Source organism: Xenopus tropicalis, chromosome 2, assembly GCF_000004195.4.
Source record: "Xenopus tropicalis strain Nigerian chromosome 2, UCB_Xtro_10.0, whole genome shotgun sequence".
Classification (NCBI taxonomy): Eukaryota; Metazoa; Chordata; class Amphibia; order Anura; family Pipidae; genus Xenopus; species Xenopus tropicalis.
In genome coordinates, this window is record NC_030678.2 from 170,500,045 (window position 1) to 170,520,676 (window position 20,632).

At 42.9% G+C, this 20,632-nt stretch overlaps 1 protein-coding gene across 1 annotated transcript; it reads right to left on the bottom strand.

Annotated features, from left to right (window-relative positions):
* Window positions 1-17,170: 17,170 nt before the first annotated feature.
* Window positions 17,171-20,395, bottom strand: fam181b (family with sequence similarity 181 member B). The gene has a single exon (XM_004912189.3). The coding sequence runs from the start codon at window positions 19,983-19,985 to the stop codon at window positions 18,981-18,983; it is 1,005 nt and encodes a 334-aa protein (XP_004912246.2). The 5' UTR covers window positions 19,986-20,395; the 3' UTR covers window positions 17,171-18,980.
* Between the last annotated feature and the right edge of the window lie 237 nt (window positions 20,396-20,632).

Below are 20,632 nucleotides of genomic sequence, written 5' to 3' on the forward strand. Positions count from 1 at the left end.
AGGGCTATTTATCAAGCTTGATTTTGTCCTCAGAGATGATGGATTATAAACAAACGTCAGAAGTAATGCGTCAAAACAAACTGACCTTCTTCCAACAGTCAGATGTGTCGTTACCGCCGGGAGAGCTAACCTTGTGGAGGGTGTTTCAAGTGTGACAACTTGTTTTATAGGAAAAGTAATATGTGTTGATGAAAGGTAGATTAGTCCATGCCCTGTGTGTTTCTCCAGCAGACATATTGCCTATATTGCACTTGTTACTGTATGGGGGGCATTTATGCAATGCAGGGTCTGTGAGAAATGGGGCCAATATGGGGGCAAAATGGCTTCTACTGTATGTCCTCCCCATCAATACAGCTCATGGGAAGCACATAGACTCTGGGCCATGGGAAAAGCCTTTGTAAATGACCCCTAAAGACATTAGACATAAATTGAGGCTTCTTCACAGACAGAGTACAATCCATCAGTAAAGGCCAACGGGGCGGAGGGTGCAAATGTTTCCCTCAGAAATATGAAAAACCTCTGTTTCAGCAGTAGAAATCTTTGTACCACCCATGGACTTAATGGCATTAGGTGTATGGTGTACCAGAGGCTTCTGTAGGAGGAAGAGAGGCTCCCAATAGACCCAGGGCCCAATGGGATAGGGGCCCACTCGTACACTTTTCATGTGGGACGTATCCTGGAAGGGTTCTACAGTGTGGCTAGTTTACTTTTTTTGCCTTTTTTTCTTTCGGTATCACCATTTTATCATTTTTGTGCTCCCAGGGCTGTTGGTCCAGCCCGGCACACATGGACATCATGTCTACTTCAGTAAGTGAAGAGAGGTTTATTCTATCAAAAAATTGGAGGGACCCACCAATGACATTTTGGCCAGGGCCTGTAGGTGAAACAGAGATTTCTGCAGGCCAAACAGAGGCTTCTATAGGTGGAACAGAGCCTTCCATGGGTGGTACAAAGATTTCTATTGGTGAAACAGAGGTTTTCATGGGCAACAGAATATTTCCATTGTTGGAACCAAGGGTTTCCATTAGAGTGACAGAACCTGACAGGGGCTTCTATAGGTTGAACAGAGGGTTCAGTGGGGGATCAGAGGATTTCATGGGTATGTTGGGCAGACCATCGACTTTCTTGAGAAGAACAGTCTCTTCCATTGGCAGACCGAAGGCTTCCATGGGCGAAACAAGAACTTTCAAAACATAACACAGGCACCCCTTTGTGCTTGAAGGAGATTAGGGTGTGCCTTGCTAAACAAAGACTCCCTTGGGCAGAACCGAGGCTGTAGTTGCCAGTGTAGAGGCTGACATTGGCCTGAAAGCCTGCTTATCTTAAACCACAAAGCCAGTGTAGTCATCAAGGACAGAAATGGCAAACATGGCATGTAGCACTCAGTCTTCTTTCTATAACTGCCCCCCATGGGCATATTCAGATGATTAATGTAGGACAAGGGCTGCTTGCATCATTTCCTTTACAGCCAGGGTCAGACTGGGGAGTACGGGGACCCCCACATAGCCCCCACACACCCCCAGGGGCCCCATGTTACCCCTGGTGCCTCCATCCCCCCCAAGTGTGCCTACATTATACTTATCTTTGCTGCATCAGGAGGAGGAGAGCACCATCGTGGATTGGGTCTGGCTTGGCGGGGCCCATGAGCGCCAGGGCCCACCAGGTTTTTTCCCACTAGCCCAGTCTAAACCAGTTCACAGCCAATGGCAGCAGCACTCAAAATGCAAAGAAAATGGCTCCCCTGGTGTCATATTCTTATTCTCCTTGCCTGGAACGTCCAACTGGGAGGCTTCCAGCTGTTGAACTACAACTTTCCCTATCCCCTGGTGTGCCGACGTCAGCAAAATAAAACTAGATATTTCCGCCGAGGGAAAGCTCCTAACACAAATGGCAGCGTACGGCACAGAGGGACAAGGTGAAGCAGAAGTTAAAGTGGGGGTGTCGAGCGCTGATTTATCACGGACCCGCTTGCCTGCTGGAAGCAAAACCCACTTGTGACAAATGCTCGGGAGTTGCCTCTTATGATCTATAAGCTGTCCTCAAACCCCATATAATCTCAGTGTAAAATTTACACTATAATTAAACATCCGTGACACTTGTAAGGTGCGAGGCTTGCAGGAATCTATCTCATCCCCTATAAATCTATCGCCGCGGCGCTCCGGGTCCCTCCACTCGCTTTAAAAGCAACACAATTCCCTTATCGCTTTGCGGAATCGCTGTGGGAATGACAATATTCCATCCATCTGTCCCCGAAGCTTCTCCCGCAACTCAATTTGTTTTATTTTATTTTTTTTTGCATTGCCATTTGCATATCTGCTTCTTTCAATCTGCCGCCGTGAAACTGGCGGGGAAGAGAATAATGCTCCCGTGAGTTATTGCAAAGTTGGCGGTAAATGTCACATTACTGAATTATTTAATACGGTTTGAGGCTTTTGTTGGTGGTTTTTTTTGCTATTTTATAAGGAAACGAAACAAAATAAAAGAAGGACAATGCGGTTAATGGCACGTTGGGGTTTGGGGACACTCCTAGGGTTCTGACAATGGGAAAAGTCTTCTTATTTTTGTGGAATATACCAAGATAGTTTTTAGGGAGGTGGGGCATGGTGTCATGGGGGGGGTGGGGCATGGTGTCACGGGGTCAGGGTGGGACATCAAGGGGTGGGGCGTGGCATCACTGGGGCAGGGTGTGCCATTACGTTGGTTGAGCTATAACATGGTGATCGGAGATTGGCCAATTGCCGTGTCAGTCGTAGAGAATTCTGCTTGGTTTCCAAATTGGGAAAACCGGGCAGGTAGTTTTGACCTGGACAACCCTACCGAAAACCGGGCTGTCCAGGTCAAAAGCGGACAGGTAGCAACCCTAGCTTGCACCCAATCCTGGGAAGGGGGGGAGGGGCATGGGATGGGCAACAAGTTCATGCCAAGTTTGTGGATACTCCTAGGGTTCAGACAATGGGAAAGGTCTTCTGCTCATTTTTGTGGCATATACCAAGATAGTTTTTAGGGAGGTGAGGCGTGGCATCACTGGGGCAGGGCGTGCCATCACGGTGGCGGAGCTATAACATGGTGATTGGTGATTGGCCAATTGCCGTGTCTATCATAGAGAATACTGTGTGGTTTTCCAACTTGGGAAAACTGGGCAGGTAGTTTTGACCCAGACAGCCCTACCGAAAACCAATCTGTCCAGGTCAAAACCGGACAGGTAGCAACCCTAGCTTGCACCCAATCCTGAGAAGGAGGGGTAGGGGGGGCGTGGGATGGGCAATGAGGTTCATGGCACATTGGGGTTCGGGGAACTCCTAGGGATCTGAGAATGGGAAAAGTCTTCTGCTCATTTTTGTGGAATATACCAAGATAGTTTTTAGGGAGGTGGGGCGTGGAGTCACTGGGGTGGGGCATGGTGTCACGGGGGTGGGGTATGACATCACAGGGTGGGGCATTGCATCACTGGGGCAGGGCGTACCATCATGGTGGTGGAGCTATAACATGGTGATTGGCCAATTGCCAGGTCAATCGTAGAGAATCCTGCTTGGCGTGGGATGGACAAAGAGGTTCATGGCACATTGAACTTTGTTTTGACAATGGGAAAGGTCTTCTGCTCATTTTTGTGGAATATACCAAGATAGTTTTAGAACAGTTCTAGAATTATCTAGATTTAGGGGGTGGTTCACCTATCTCAGTCCCATAACTTCTTGCTAAAGTCCTTAACAAACCTCTAATTAATGCTCCACATGAAAAAGTCAATGGAAACTGCAGTTTCTTGACACATTGTCTATATGGCTGCAGGTGCCCTCGTGGGCCGCAACCTTCGCATCCCCTAGGGGCCCCTGCTGCACCGCCTAACCTCCCATGCAGGGGCCCCCGCAGCACACCCTAAACCTCTTCAGGGGCCCCCGCCGAGCCTTCCTAACTCCCTGCAGGGGCCCCCGCCCGACGTCCTCCCCTGAGTGCGCTTAAGTTTAACACGTCAGGGGAGCTACACCATTGGCCAGGGGTTCACCGCCAAGGGTTGGGTCTGGACCGCTGGGGCCCACCGGGTTTTTTCCTGGTGTTCTGGTTGCCCAGACCCTGTATGGCTGCAATACAAGATATTACAGAAGGGCATCATGGATTCTGATAATGGGAAAATTCTTCTGCTCATTTGTGTGCAATATATACGGGGAGGTTTAGATGGTTAGAGGTTTAGACACATCCCAATGTTCCTGGTGGAGAACCTCTCTAACATCCAGGTGGGGCACCCTGATACCAAGGAAGGGGCAGGTTTGTACCAGTTGTATAACTTGGGAGCTGTGATGGTCTGCAACAAGGGTCGCTTGATAAGTGGGGTGGGATGGAGATATGGAACAAGTATAATGGGCAGTGTCAGGTGGGGTGCCAGGGGCACAAATGGGCTGCTGTCTGTCTGCCCATCCCAGTCATGAGGTCCTACTCCAACGCTAACCCTTCTCCCCTACCACATACAAACTTGAGGATGGAAGGGAGGAACACTGGCATCCACATTTGCTGCTGAGGGGGTGTGGGCCTGGGTTGGCAGGGCTTGAGGTTCTGTGAGGACTATTTTTTCCCAGTGCCCCACCGGTCCAGTCCAACCCTGATAATGGGATGTGGGGGGGCTGCGGGGTTTCAGAGTTCTCTGTCTGCCCCCAGTGTTAGTGGGGTCTTCTCCCACCTAGTTATGGTTACTGGTTACTGCCAGCTATGGGCAAAGAAGGTACAGGTATAGGATCCGTTATATAGATCCATTATACAGATTTTTTTCTATTGATTCCCTTTTCTCTGTAATAATAAAACAGTACCTGTACTTGATCCCAACTAAGATATAATTACCCCTTATTGGGGGCAGAACAGCCCTATTGGGTTTATTTAATGGTTAAATGATTCCCTTTTCTCTGTAATAATAAAACAGTACCTGTACTTGATCCCAACTAAGATATAATTACCCCTTATTGGGGCAGAACAGCCCTATTGGGTTTATTTCATGGTTAAATGATTCCCTTTTCTCTGTAATAATAAAACAGTACCTGTACTTGATCCCAACTAAGATATAATTACCCCTTATTGGGGGCAGAACAGCCCTATTGGGTTTATTTAATGGTTAAATGATTAAATGATGACATAACGTTCTATATTTCAGGAAAAATAAAAGGGAACTGATTTATATCAAGACTGAGACACAAAACAAGGTGTATTTTGTACCTTTATAGTAGCGCGCCAGTTAGTTGCTATTATATTATAGCCAGCAGCACTTCCAAAAAAACAAAAACAAAATGGCCCCCCATCTGGTTGCGTGAATATCACCTGCCAAAAGGAAAGGGAACACAAACAATAGCAACAAAATCAGTTTAATTGACAAGCGGTGGTTGGCTGAGATATCTCGGGGTGATCCATTCCAATTACCCAAAGTAATTAGCATTGTGCGGATCCCCCGTTGGCGCTTAATGGAAGGAAAGGCATGTATGGAACTATATCACAGCGCGCGGATTTGTATCGTGCCGGAGAACAGTTTAATTAGCGGCGCAGAGACAACGCATTCAGCCGTTGCATCACAATGCATTTAATTAGAGGAGCGTTTAGGCTCAGTGTGAGGATCCTCTGCCAAAAAATCTAAAGGAACGAGAGAGGTCTCCCACGTACCTACATCTTGGAAAGGTTTCTGAGGAACGGCTTCTTTGTTTGGTTCAGGCATTCGAGGCTATCCTGCTATCCATCCATTAATGTGGTTTAATCCCAATAAACCCTAGTCGGGCAGGTTAGGTTCCCAAGTCCAGGGTGAATTAAAACCTGACAAAGGGTCATCAAGAAATGATCTGATGCTGGAGGTGTAATGGAGAAGGATCTGGGGGTTTTTGTGGATAACAAGCTGTGTAACTCTAGGCAGTGTCATTCTGTGGCTACTAAAGCAAATAAAGTGCTGTCTTGTATAAAAAGGGCATTGACTCAAGGGATGAAAACATAATTTTGCCCCTTTATAGGTCCCTGGTAAGGCCTCACCCTGAGTATGGGGGGCAGTTTTGGGCTCCAGTCCTTAAGAAGGATATTAATGAGCTGGAGAGAGTGCAGAGACTGCAACTAAACTGGTAAAGGGGATGGAAGGGTTAAACAATAAGGTTAGACTGCCAGGGTTGGGGTTGTTTTTTTGGGAATTTCAGCAGTTATCTGGTTGCTAGGGTCGAATTTACCTTAGTAACCAGGGAGTGGTTTTAGAGAGTGACTGATATATGAATAGGAATAGGAGGGGGTCTGAATATAAAGATAAGGAATAAAAAGTAACAATTAAACTGTCATATCATTTTATCCCTTTCTCTTTTCTGGTTCTGACTCCTAAAACAATGCAGCAGAAATAATCTCTTAATTAGTTGGCTGCTGCTACATTGTTTCAGGAGTCAGAACCAGCAACAAGTAGATTCTGCATTCAACAGTGATTCTTTTATTGTCCAAAAACAACTGTTTTTGGGTGAAGTTCCTGTTAGAAATCACACGCCATACAACTCCTGGGCCCCACAGTCATTATGGGATGTGACTGCCGGGTCAGACTGCAGGTGTTTATAAACAGGGGCAGGGCTCACTGAGATTGACATGGCGACTGGCCGCCCCCGTGACTCCACGGCCCTGTCTCTTACCCGTCCACCTTCCCAATACACAGCCAGTACAAACATTCAGTGGTTTCTATAGATCATTCCTGGTAAATGTCATTGCTATTGAAAACCCTATAGACCCTCCCATTGATACTCACTGCTCCCACTGCTGGTTCTGACTACTGAAACAACGAAAGTGATATTGAATCTCGTTCAGCCATGGCGACAATTCCCACAATGCTTTACTAACATCTTCACAGGCCTGTACATCAGCTGACTTCTGCTACACTGTTGCAATAGGCAGAACCAGCAATGCAAAGAGCAAAAAGTGACAAATACTGCTTTCAGTAGCAACTGTATATACACATAGCTTACATACCAGTGGTAGATAGATAGATAGATAGATAGATAGATAGAAAAGAAAGAAAGAGATAGATAGATGATAGATAGAAAAGAAAGAAAGAGATCGATAGATAGATAGATGATAGAAAGAAAGAAAGAAAGATGATAGATAGATAGATAGATAGATAGATGATAGGATAGATAGATAGATGATAGATAGAAAAGAAAGAAAGAGATAGATAGATGATAGATAGAAAAGAAAGAAAGAGATCGATAGATAGATAGATGATAGAAAGAAAGAAAGAAAGATGATAGATAGATAGATAGATAGATAGATGATAGGATAGATAGATAGATGATAGATAGAAAGAAAGAAAGATGATAGATAGATAGATAGATAGATAGATAGATGATAGGATAGATAGATAGATAGATAGATAGATAGATGATAGGATAGATAGATAGATAGATAGATAGATAGATAGATAGATAGATAGATAGATAGATAGAAGAATGAAAGATGATCGATAGATAGATAGATAGATGATAGATAGATAGATAGATAGATAGATAGATAGATAGATAGAAAAGAAAGAAAGAGATAGATGATAGATAGATAGATAGAAAAGAAAGAAAGAGATCGATAGATAGATAGATAGATAGATAGATAGATAGATAGATAGATAGATGATAGAAAGAAAGAAAGAAAGATGATAGATAGATAGATGATAGGATAGATAGATAGATAGATAGATAGATAGATAGATAGATGATAGATAGAAAGAAAGAAAGATGATCGATAGATAGATAGATAGATGATAGATAGATAGATAGATAGATAGAAAAGAAAGAAAGAGATAGATGATAGATAGATAGATAGAAAAGAAAGAAAGAGATCGATAGATAGATAGATAGATAGATGATAGAAAGAAAGATGATAGATAGATAGATGATAGGATAGATAGATAGATAGATAGATAGATAGATAGATGATAGATAGAAAGAAAGAAAGATGATAGATAGATAGATAGATAGATAGATAGATAGATAGATGATAGGATAGATAGATAGATAGATAGATGATAGGATAGATAGATAGATAGATAGATTGATGATAGATAGATAGATAATCAATAGAAAGAAATATTGATAGATAGATAGATTGATAGATAGATGATAGGATAGATAGATAGATAGATAGATAGATAGATGATAGGATAGATAGATAGATAGATAGATAGATAGATAGATGATATGATAGATAGATAGATAGATAGATAGATGATAGGATAGATAGATAGATAGATAGATAGATAGATAGATAGATAGATGATAGGATAGATTATAGATAGATAGATAGATAGATGATAGGATAGATAGATAGATAGATAGATGATAGATAGATAGATGATAGGATAGATAGATATATAGATAATCAATAGAAAGAAATATAGATAGATGATAGATAGATAGATAGATAGATTGATAGATGATAGATAGATAGATAGATACATACATAGAAAGATTAATTATTTATAGATTTGCCTAGTTGCTAGGTGATGAAGCCCTAGCAACCAACTAGCAGTTTAAATTCCAAACCTCACTAAAAATCATTAAAAAATAACAAATAAAAAAAAAAAAGAATAAAGGGATAATTTCCCCTGTAAACTATGTGTGTCGACATGAGCTCTTGGGTTTGGGAGCAGGGTCTGGGAGATTAAGTCTACACAACTCAAGGCGACTGTCTGAATGTGAGCAAAATAAAAAAAGAATATAAAAATAGTTAGAAAATCTAGCCTTACAATAGATCTGACAAATGAAACACATGTAGACCAATTGAGTTGAATACCCGAGCAGGCCTCTTTACTGGGAAAATGGAAAAATATATGACAATATAATTGGCAGTTACTTTATGTGTAAATGTAAAACTGTAATGGACCATTTTAGATGCAATGCACTGGTTTACCACTAGAGGTCAGCGTCATCCATGTTTTAACTGTGTACACAGCATGGGAGAAAAAAAAGTGGAAATGTTTTGAAAAATATCACTTTTCCTTTTTATTTAGAATATTGAAATGAAATAAAACAGCATGGGTGCAGAGCATTGCAACGAACACAAACACATGCAGCTTCAAACACTATTTACAAACCTACTTACATAGTCCTATACACGCTTTCTTGTATGGGCCGTGTCTTATAGAGGGGGCAAGTGAATATGAATGACTTCTGAATGGACCCTGAGGGGGGTATTTTAACTCTGTAAAGGACATGTAAAGCTGTGCCTATTTAAATACATAGAACTCTTATACAATGTCTGGTGTACGGCAGTACTATGTATATAGCCTTAAAAGCACCCCTGCTGGATGTACAGCTTCTCCCCTACCTGCCAGCCCTTCTTCCAACCCCTGTAACCCTGTACATGTTACTGGTAGTTTTTTTAATTATTTTACAGCTTTCCAGTTTGGCATTTCAGCAGTTATCTGGTTGCTAGGGTCCAAATTTCCTTAGTAACCAGGAAGTGGCTTTAGAGAGTGACTGATATATGAATGAATAGGAGAGGGTCTGAATCAAAAGATAAGTATTAAAACGTAACAATAACAGTAAAACTGGAGCCTCACAGAGCAATAGTATTTGGCTGCCGGGGTCAGTGACCCCTATGATAGATAGATAGATAGATAGATAGATGATAGATAGATAGATGGATAGATAGATGATAGATAGATATGATAGATCGATAGATAGATAGATAGATAGATAGATAGATATGATAGATAGATAGATAGATGATAGATAGATAGATAGATAGATAGATGATAGGTAGATAGATAGATGGATAGATAGATGATAGATAGATGGATAGATAGATAGATAGATGATGGATAGATAGATGATAGATAGATAGATATGATAGATCGATAGATAGATATATAGATGATAGATAGATAGATATATAGATATGATAGATAGATAGATAGATAGACAGATAGATAATAGATAGATAGATAGATGATAGATAGATAGATAGATAGATAGATAGATAGATAGATAGATAGACAGGTAGATAATAGATAGATAGATAGATAGATAGATAGATAGATAGATAGATGATAGATAGATAGATAGATAGATAGATAGATAGATAGATATGATAGATAGATAGATTGATAGATAGATAGATAGATAGATAGATAGATAGATAGATAGATAGATAGATAGATAGACAGATAGATAATAGATAGATAGATAGATGATAGATAGATAGATAGATAGATAGATAGATAGATAGATAGATAGACAGATAGATAATAGATAGATAGATAGATAGATAGATTGATAGATGATAGATAGATAGATAGATACATACATAGAAAGATTAATTATTTATAGATTTGCCTAGTTGCTAGGTGATGAAGCCCTAGCAACCAACTAGCAGTTTAAATTCCAAACCTCACTAAAAATCATTAAAAAATAACAAATAAAAAAAAAAAAGAATAAAGGGATAATTTCCCCTGTAAACTATGTGTGTCGACATGAGCTCTTGGGTTTCGGAGCAGGGTCTGGGAGATTAAGTCTACACAACTCAAGGCGACTGTCTGAATGTGAGCAAAATAAAAAAAGAATATAAAAATAGTTAGAAAATCTAGCCTTACAATAGATCTGACAAATGAAACACATGTAGACCAATTGAGTTGAATACCCGAGCAGGCCTCTTTACTGGGAAAATGGAAAAATATATGACAATATAATTGGCAGTTACTTTATGTGTAAATGTAAAACTGTAATGGACCATTTTAGATGCAATGCACTGGTTTACCACTAGAGGTCAGCGTCATCCATGTTTTAACTGTGTACACAGCATGGGAGAAAAAAAAGTGGAAGTGTTTTGAAAAATATCACTTTTCCTTTTTATTTAGAATATTGAAATGAAATAAAACAGCATGGGTGCAGAGCATTGCAACGAACACAAACACATGCAGCTTCAAACACTATTTACAAACCTACTTACATAGTCCTATACACGCTTTCTTGTATGGGCCGTGTCTTATAGAGGGGGCAAGTGAATATGAATGACTTCTGAATGGACCCTGAGGGGGGTATTTTAACTCTGTAAAGGACATGTAAAGCTGTGCCTATTTAAATACATAGAACTCTTATACAATGTCTGGTGTACGGCAGTACTATGTATATAGCCTTAAAAGCACCCCTGCTGGATGTACAGCTTCTCCCCTACCTGCCAGCCCTTCTTCCAACCCCTGTAACCCTGTACATGTTACTGGTAGTTTTTTTAATTATTTTACAGCTTTCCAGTTTGGCATTTCAGCAGTTATCTGGTTGCTAGGGTCCAAATTTCCTTAGTAACCAGGAAGTGGCTTTAGAGAGTGACTGATATATGAATGAATAGGAGAGGGTCTGAATCAAAAGATAAGTATTAAAACGTAACAATAACAGTAAAACTGGAGCCTCACAGAGCAATAGTATTTGGCTGCCGGGGTCAGTGACCCCTATGATAGATAGATAGATAGATAGATAGATGATAGATAGATAGATGGATAGATAGATGATAGATAGATATGATAGATCGATAGATAGATAGATAGATAGATAGATAGATAGATATGATAGATAGATAGATAGATAGATGATAGATAGATAGATAGATAGATAGATGATAGGTAGATAGATAGATGGATAGATAGATGATAGATAGATGGATAGATAGATAGATAGATGATGGATAGATAGATGATAGATAGATAGATATGATAGATCGATAGATAGATATATAGATGATAGATAGATAGATATATAGATATGATAGATAGATAGATAGATAGATAGATAGATAGATAGACAGATAGATAATAGATAGATAGATAGATGATAGATAGATAGATAGATAGATAGATAGATAGACAGGTAGATAATAGATAGATAGATAGATAGATAGATAGATGATAGATAGATAGATAGATAGATAGATATGATAGATAGATAGATTGATAGATAGATAGATAGATAGATAGATAGATAGATAGATAGATAGATAGATAGATAGATAGACAGATAGATAATAGATAGATAGATAGATGATAGATAGATAGATAGATAGATAGATAGATAGACAGATAGATAATAGATAGATAGATAGATAGATAGATAGATATGATAGATAGATAGATAGATAGATAGATAGACAGATAGATAATAGATAGATAGATAGATAGATAGATAGATGATAGATAGATAGATAGATAGACAGATAGATAATAGATAGATAGATAGATGATAGATAGATAGATAGATAGATAGATAATAGATAGATAGATAGATAGATAGATAGATGATAGATAGATAGATAGATAGATATATAGATATGATAGATAGATAGATAGACAGATAGATAATAGATAGATAGATAGATAGATAGATGATAGATAGATAGATAGATAATAGATAGATAGATAGATGATAGATAGATAGATAGATAGATAGATAGATATATAGATATGATAGATAGATAGATAGATAGATAGATAGATAGACAGATAGATAATAGATAGATAGATAGATAGATGGATAGATGATAGATAGACAGACAGATAGATAATAAATAGATAGATAGATAGATAGATAGATAGATAGATACCATTTGAAAGCTGGTAAGAGGCAAATAATTCAAAAACTACAAAAGATAAAAAACAAAGACCAGTTGAATAGTTGCTTGGAATTGGCCATTCGATAACATATTAAAAGTTAACTTTATACTTGATACAGCAGCCCCTGCACTGTGGCACATTTATGTATCGTTTATCCCTTTCCCTTCTCTGGTTCTGACTCCTGATACAATGCAAGGGAAATAATCTATTAATCTGCTGGCTGCTGCTACATTGTTTCACGGGTCAGAACCAGCACCAGGCAGAGACAGATTCTGCATTCAATGGCAATTCTTTTATTATCCCAAAAAAAAAGATTTTGGGTTAAGTTCCCCTTTAATCTCCTACAGCCCAGTTGCTGTATTGTAGTGTAGAAGAGAAGCCTTTCCCATGTCAGCCCATGGCCCTGTCCCGCCCTGCAGATGATATTGTGCCGCCGCCGCCCCTTTGTACTGCGCCGTGCCATATGGCGGGGCCACTCACTGCACTTTGTAATGGCAAAATTATGGAGGCACCTGAAAGGCCAGGGAGGAATCAATGGGGGAGCATAAGGGCCCGGAGCAAAGAGCCAGAAAGGCTTTGTCTTGGCCAAGTCACAAGTTCAGGGAGCGGGAGGAGGCCATAAAGTGCTGAAAAGGAAAAGAACAAACAGGGTAATTTAAAGGGAAACTACACCCCCAGAATGAATATGTAACCAACAGACAGTTTATATCATATTAAGTGGCCTATTAAAGAATCTCCCCAAACTGGAATATATATATCAGTAAATATTGCCCTTTTACATCCTTTCCCTTGAGCCGCCATTTAGTGATGGGCTGTGTGCTCCCTCAGAGATCAGCTGACAGGAAGTGATGCAGCTCTAACTGTAACAGGAAGTAGTGGGAGTAACAGGCAGAACTCTGCCCATTCATTGGCTGATGGGGCCTAGCATGTATGTGTGCCTTGGCTTGTTTGTGTGCACTGTGAATCCTATGATCCAAGGAGGCGGGGCTTAAGCGGCCAACCAATCCCGTGTCATGAAGCAGAGGAGGATCCATTTTATGTTATCATAAAGGGGACATTAACCTAAAAACAAAACTGCTACAGAGAGAATATTTCACTATCCATGCACATTCGTTCATTATTTCTGCGCCAATGGAAATGCTATTGACAGCCCATCTCTTTCTGTTCTCTGGTTCTGACTCTTGAACCAATGTAGCAGCGAATCAGCAGGCCCAGGGGGAATCAGCAGGCCCAGGGGGAATCAGCAGGCCCAGGGGGAATCATGGCAGGCCCAGGGGGAATCAGCAGGCCCAGGGGGAATCAGCAGGCCCAGGGGGAATCAGCAGGCCCAGGGGGAATCAGCAGGCCCAGGGGGAATCATGGCAGGCCCAGGGGGGAATCAGCAGGCCCAGGGGGAATCAGCAGGCCCAGGGGGAATCAGCAGGCCCAGGGGGAATCAGCAGGCCCAGGGGGAATCAGCAGGCCCAGGGGGAATCATGGCAGGCCCAGGGGGAATCAGCAGGCCCAGGGGGAATCAGCAGGCCCAGGGGGAATCATGGCAGGCTGCCCTCGGTTACAGCGTTAGAATGATAATCTTTGTGTAAATGGGCCTTGAGGTGGGAGTATATGTATCTCCTTATTAGCAACGTCACCAAGTGAATGAGAAATATTATACAGTATTTTGGCAGAGACACATTCTCATTTTTCCCTGACTCTCTGGATAGAAGCAGAACTTGGGTCGTGTAATTGCCGGTAAATTTGTAATACCCTAAAAATCCCTCCCTTCCTTGACCCTCTCTGCTGACGAATTACCCCTTATATGGCCAGACTCGCCTATACTCCACCCATTTCCCCACCCACCCCTCCCATTTCCCTGCCTACTCTGCCCATTTCCCCACCCACCCCCCCCATTTCCCTGCCTACTCTGCCCATTTCCCCACCCACCCCTCCCATTTCCCTGCCTACTCTGCCCATTTCCCCACCCACCCCCCCCATTTCCCTGCCTACTCTGCCCATTTCCCCACCCCTCCCATTTCCCTGCCTACTCTGCCCATTTCCTGCCCACTCCACCCATTTCCTCACCTACCCCACCCATTTCCCTGCCCACTCTGCCCATTTCCCCACCCACCCCCCCCATTTCCCTGCCTACTCTGCCCATTTCCCCACTCACCCCTCCCATTTCCCTGCCTACTCTGCCCATTTCCTGCCCACTCCACCCATTTCCTCACCTACCCCACCCATTTCCCTGCCCACTCTGCCCATTTCCCCACCCACCCCCCCCCCCATTTCCCTGCCTACTCTGCCCATTTCCCCACTCACCCCTCCCATTTCCCTGCCTACTCTGCCCATTTCCTGCCCACTCCACCCATTTCCTCACCTACCCCTCCCATTTCCCTGCCTACTCTGCCCATTTCCCTGCCCACTCTGCCCATTTCCCCGTTCACTCTGCCCATTTCCCCACCCACCCCTCCCATTTCCCTGCCCACTCTGCCCATTTCCCCACCCACCCCTCCCATTTCCCTACCCACTCTGCCCATTTCCCTGTCCACCCCACCCATTTCCCTGCCTACCCTGCCCATTTCCCTGCCCACCCCGCCCATTTCCCTGCCACTCTGCCCATTTCCCCACCCAACCCAACCCACCCCGCCCATTTCCCTGCCACTCTGCCCATTTCCCTTCCCAATGTGTAATTCCCCCTGCTCCCCCAACCCAAAGGCCAATAAAATAGTAAAAATAAAATGGCCATCCTATCTGCCACTGTGACTGCAACCTTATCTCCCTCCCCCAGCACCCGCCTGGGTTCCCCTGGGAGCGACTGCCTCCCCCCTGCACTGCTATTGCCCTGAGTCTCCCCCATGGAGTCTGTGTCCCTAACTGAGTTTGCAGGTTGCTTCTCAGGGGGGTGTTGCTGTGACTCGGAGTCTAACCATGTGGGTGGGGCACATACGGACCCCACATGCGCTGATGGTCCGGGGGGCACCCACTAAAGCAACTGCACCAAAGATTCACTGATAGGGTGCCACCTTTTCTGGAAAAAATACCAGTGTTCCTTTATTTTTATCTTTCTTTCCTATTAAAGGGGTGGTTCACCAAACTGGAGCGCTACTGAACAAATAAAGTGAAATAATAAAAAAATTTAAATGATAAAAAACAAAGACCAATTGCAAATTGTCTCAGAATATTCCTCTCGAGATTATACAAAACGTTAACTCAAAGGTGAACCTCCTCTTTAATAACACTGACATCAAGCATCATTTCTACCGGCCAGGTGGCAACCCTATTCTCTGAGGTTTCACTCTGGCACCTTTTCCCTTATCTAAGATGGCCGCAGTTACCTTATTCCCTTCTCCCCCATTCCCTCAGTAACAGGAAGAGCCTTATTTTTCCTACACAGTGCTCAGCTCTCACTAGCCGCCTGTTTGCTGGGTGTGCGCTTGGCTGCTAAGCTTTGGTTTCTCCCTCTTGTCTTAGTGCAGCCATTTCCCTCTTCATGCTGGCACTTTGGGGAGAGTAAACAGAACAAAAGTCCTGACATGGATAGGAGACTGGTTACAGGATCAGGTACAGAGGCTCTTAATGGTACATTCTCTGTTTGGCACAGATCCTATCTGATCCCCCCATTGTAAGCAGCAGTCCTGCCCTGCTTTATGGCTGAGATTCTAGCTATCTGTATAACAGAGCATTCTGTCACAGTGGCACAGATCCTATCTGATCCCCCCATTGTAAGCTGCAGTCCTGCCCTGCTTTATGGCTGAGATTCTAGCTATCTGTATAACAGAGCATTCTGTCACAGTGGCACAGATCCTATCTGATCCCCCCCATTGTAAGCAGCAGTCCTGCCCTGCTTTATGGCTGAGATTCTAGCTATCTGTATAACAGAGCATTCTGTCACAGTGGCACAGATCCTATCTGATCCCCCCATTGTAAGCAGCAGTCCTGCCCTGCTTTATGGCTGAGATTCTAGCTATCTGTATAACAGAGCATTCTGTCACAGTGGCACAGATCCTATCTGATCCCCCCATTGTAAGCAGCAGTCCTGCCCTGCTTTATGGCTGAGATTCTAGCTATCTGTATAACAGAGCATTCTGTCACAGTGGCACAGATCCTATCTGATCCCCCCATTGTAAGCAGCAGTCCTGCCCTGCTTTATGGCTGAGATTCTAGCTATCTGTATAACAGAGCATTCTGTCACAGTGGCACAGATCCTATCTGATCCCCCCATTGTAAGCAGCAGTCCTGCCCTGCTTTATGGCTGAGATTCTAGCTATCTGTATAACAGAGCCTTCTGTCACAGTGGCACAGATCCTATCTGATCCCCCCATTGTAAGCAGCAGTCCTGCCCTGCTTTATGGCTGAGATTCTAGCTATCTGTATAACAGAGCATTCTGTTACAGTGGCACAGATCCTATCTGATCCCCCCACTGTAAGCAGCAGCCCTGCCCTGCTTTATGGCTGAGATTCTAGCTATCTGTATAACAGAGCATTCTGTCACAGTGGCACAGATCCTATCTGATCCCCCATTGTAAGCAGCAGTCCTGCCCTGCTTTCTGGCTGAGATTCTAGCTATAGCGCACTTGGCACAGAGAGAAAGCCTATTAAATAAAAACCAAACAGCCATAGTTTTAAAACATTTTTTATGATAGTGGAATGACATAGGCAATGCACAAAATGAATAGCACAGCTGGTGTCCATGAAGCAGGAAAAACACTGTCAGGCACAGCAAGGCCACAAAGACATTTACCCAAGTTTATAACAGTACATAGGGCTTCTCATTCCAGTTTCTTTCCTGGGAGTCAAAAGCTGAAACCAAACTAATAAAACTTTTCCATAAATGCTTTTGCTCTTGGTTCCACTCTAGTTGTACGGGTATGGGACCTATTATCCAGAATGCTTACAGATAACGGATCTTTCATTTAACTTTGTTTCCAATAAGAACAAAGCACTGTTTTATTATTACAGAGAAAAGGGAAATCATTTTTGAAAATGTGAATTATTTGCTTATAATGTAATGTACGGAGACGGCCTTCCTGCCAACCAGAGCTTTTTGGATATCAGGTTTACGTTTAAGAGATCCCATACCTGTACAGCTTTGTATGAAACTCCCCTGTACAAAGCAATAGTATAGTATATATATATATTTTTTTTAGGAATTAGAAATTTTATCACTCAGCCGCATATTCATCAAGGGATGAAAAAGCCAAAAACAATTCTCCACAAAAGTAAAAAATCCCCCGTCCAGTTCACACGTATTTTGGGTTGTTTTTTTATTCCCTTTCTCTAAGCCCCCTAATGTTTTGTGTTATCCTAATAGCACCCCTTTTAACCCATTCAAGGCTGAAATGCAATTTAAAAAAAAAAAAATTACGGTGATATCGAATTCTTATATAAGTATTGTAAACATCTAGGGTATAACTTTGCTTTATGTCTTATTAGTCACCGTCTGTTTATTGCATAGCAACCTGCCTGGTGCATAGAGAGTTAAAAACAATACACGAAAATATTTCTACGCTAGCGGAGCTGCCCTACTGCTTTTTGTTTGTGTGTGTATATAAATATATATACACCAAGCTGCCAGTTGCCTAGGGATATGCATTCTGCTACTTACACACTTAGCAATATATCACAGTGTATATGAATCGTCATTGGAGATACCTATACATAGAAAGCCACGTACAATACATTAAGTCAGGACAGGGTCGGACTGGGCCTGCCGGACAACAGGTGGGCCCCCACCCCTTAAGGCCCCCATGGCCCCTGAAGACCCAGCCCGCTCCAAATGCTGGGAACTACATGTGCCGCCATTCCCCCCGCCTGGAACAATGAGCAGCGGTGCTTGGGGGGCCCCCAGGCGGTAGCCCCAGTGAGCCCCTGACACCCCAGTCGGACAATGAGTCAGGATTAAAGAAACAGAAAAATACAAAGGCCTCATATCAAGTATTATATATAAAACAGCACCTCTCTTCTCCACGGAAAAGGTGTACTGTCCCTTTAAAAACATGTTGTCCTTAATTCCCCAGGGTTTATGCTGAAGGTTCTAAGAGAGGATAAGTGCTAGTGTTGGGGACAATACTTACCCAGCACCCCATAACCTACTATAGAACTTTTTTCTGCTATGGACAGAGGAGCCCATTATCCAGCATCCTGGTGGTTCTACCTTAAAACCTTCAAGGGGACGTTATATTTTTGGATTTTTTTGCATAAAAACAATGTAAGCTTTTTCTGTTCCTTTACCGGTTGATGAAAACTCATGTTTCTCTGTGAATCCTAAATAGGGAGAGAATCAACCCCCCCCCCACCCCCCACTGCAGCCGCCGCCAAAAAGATTGCACCCTTGTGAACAATATTATTCTATTAGAACTGAGGTACCCACTCAACGTCATCATTATTGCACATGGCTCCTTTAAGAAGTCCTTGTCGACACGCAAGTCTACACAACAGGGTAACTAATTCTGTTGTAATTCTGTGTGTTATAGTCGTAAAACAGCTGGGGAAGGGAACAGTCAGAGGAGAAGCAGGGGGTATATGCCGTCAGACCGGGGCAAGTGTCATCCATTGGAGAGGCCATGGCCGGGTCCTGGGTATTTGTATACATGGCACTGTGTAAGGGGGCACTTTTCAAAGTCTCATTCAAGCTGAGGTTGGCGGTTCCCACGGGGCTCTTTTTAACCTGATTACATGGATTCCACATGTCGGAATAAAGGAGCCCATTTAGTAAGTGATGAGGCTCATAGAGGGACTGCTCTGCTGAAACGTCCTGATGTACCCTCACCGATGCCCCTTGGATAATCTCTTGCTCGGACATGTTATTGTAATCTGAGCCCAGAAGGTCAAAAAACTCCAGAGTTTCTTGGTTACATTTGCCCAGGTCTTTTAAAGCCGCTCCAGCGGTGGAGAGAAGTCCAGAAGAAGGGCTCTCAGGCTCGGTGAAAAAAGAAGGCGGCAAATTGCGGTTCCTTAACGGTACTTTCTTACACCTCTCACCACGAATCTCCTTGGCGTTGTCAAAAAGGGCGGCCAGGCTTTTGCTTTGCAAATTGGACTGCGAGCTGTCTCTCTTTGTAGGGGGCTTGCAGGGAAAGCCCGACGGGCTCATACTGCTATTGCTGGGAGATGTAGGTGACCTTTTAGGAGATCCCTGATTTGTATTCCCGTTGCCCATCAAACCTGTGCACCTCTTAATCTGCTTCTGCAGGTACTTCCGATGGTTGACTTTCCTCTTGGACTTTACCGGTTTGTCCAAAGCCAGCTTTATGTTGCTGGAGGCCGTGTTGATGAAGCTGAGCAGGTCCTTGGTTGCCTCTTTGAAGTCGCCACTTACAACGGAACCAAGGTAGTCCACTCCTTCTTGGTAATTTTTCTCATAATCTGCAATGGATCCGGGGATGTACAAGGACATAAACTGGTGGTTCATGATTGGAGCTTGCACCGCCATTACTCTCAGTTTATCTTGGTCCAAGTAGAACTCTACGTGCTGTGGATTGTCTCCTACTAGAACTCCATCACTGAGGATGAGCTGATGAACCAGGATACTTCAGCATTGGTTCCAAGCTCATGTTTTTTGCTTTAGATGGATTCTAGTTCAGCCGTCGCCGTCGGTAAAGGCTTTCCCCGGAATATATAAAGCTTATTTCCATCAACATGAAAAATCCATTCAATCTATAAATAAGTTCACCATTAGAGAGTGCCGAGTACCTGTTCCAGCGCTCAGGCTCAGAGAGAGAGAAGCAGTTTCCTCTCTTGGATGTCTCTTTCCCCTTGTGATTTTAACTTGTTCTCACCAGGCGCCCAGGCTGAATAGGGGAAGGAGTGGCCGGTTGGTGGGAGGTCTAGCAGCCCTAATAATATCAGCTTTCACTAAATCCGAGGGGTGGGAATGATACAAGCGCGGCTGAGAAGGAAAACTGAGCATTATTCCCAGTGAATGGAAGGGAAAAAAGGGGCTTTTTTTGTCTATTGAAGGCTATATACTCATTTGCCTGTAAAGTGGGGGAAAGTGGAAAGAGGTTGTGAAGTAGCACTTTATCCTATTAGATGAAGGACTTATTATTAGGAGCTTGGTGCCTGTATTTATAACACTCT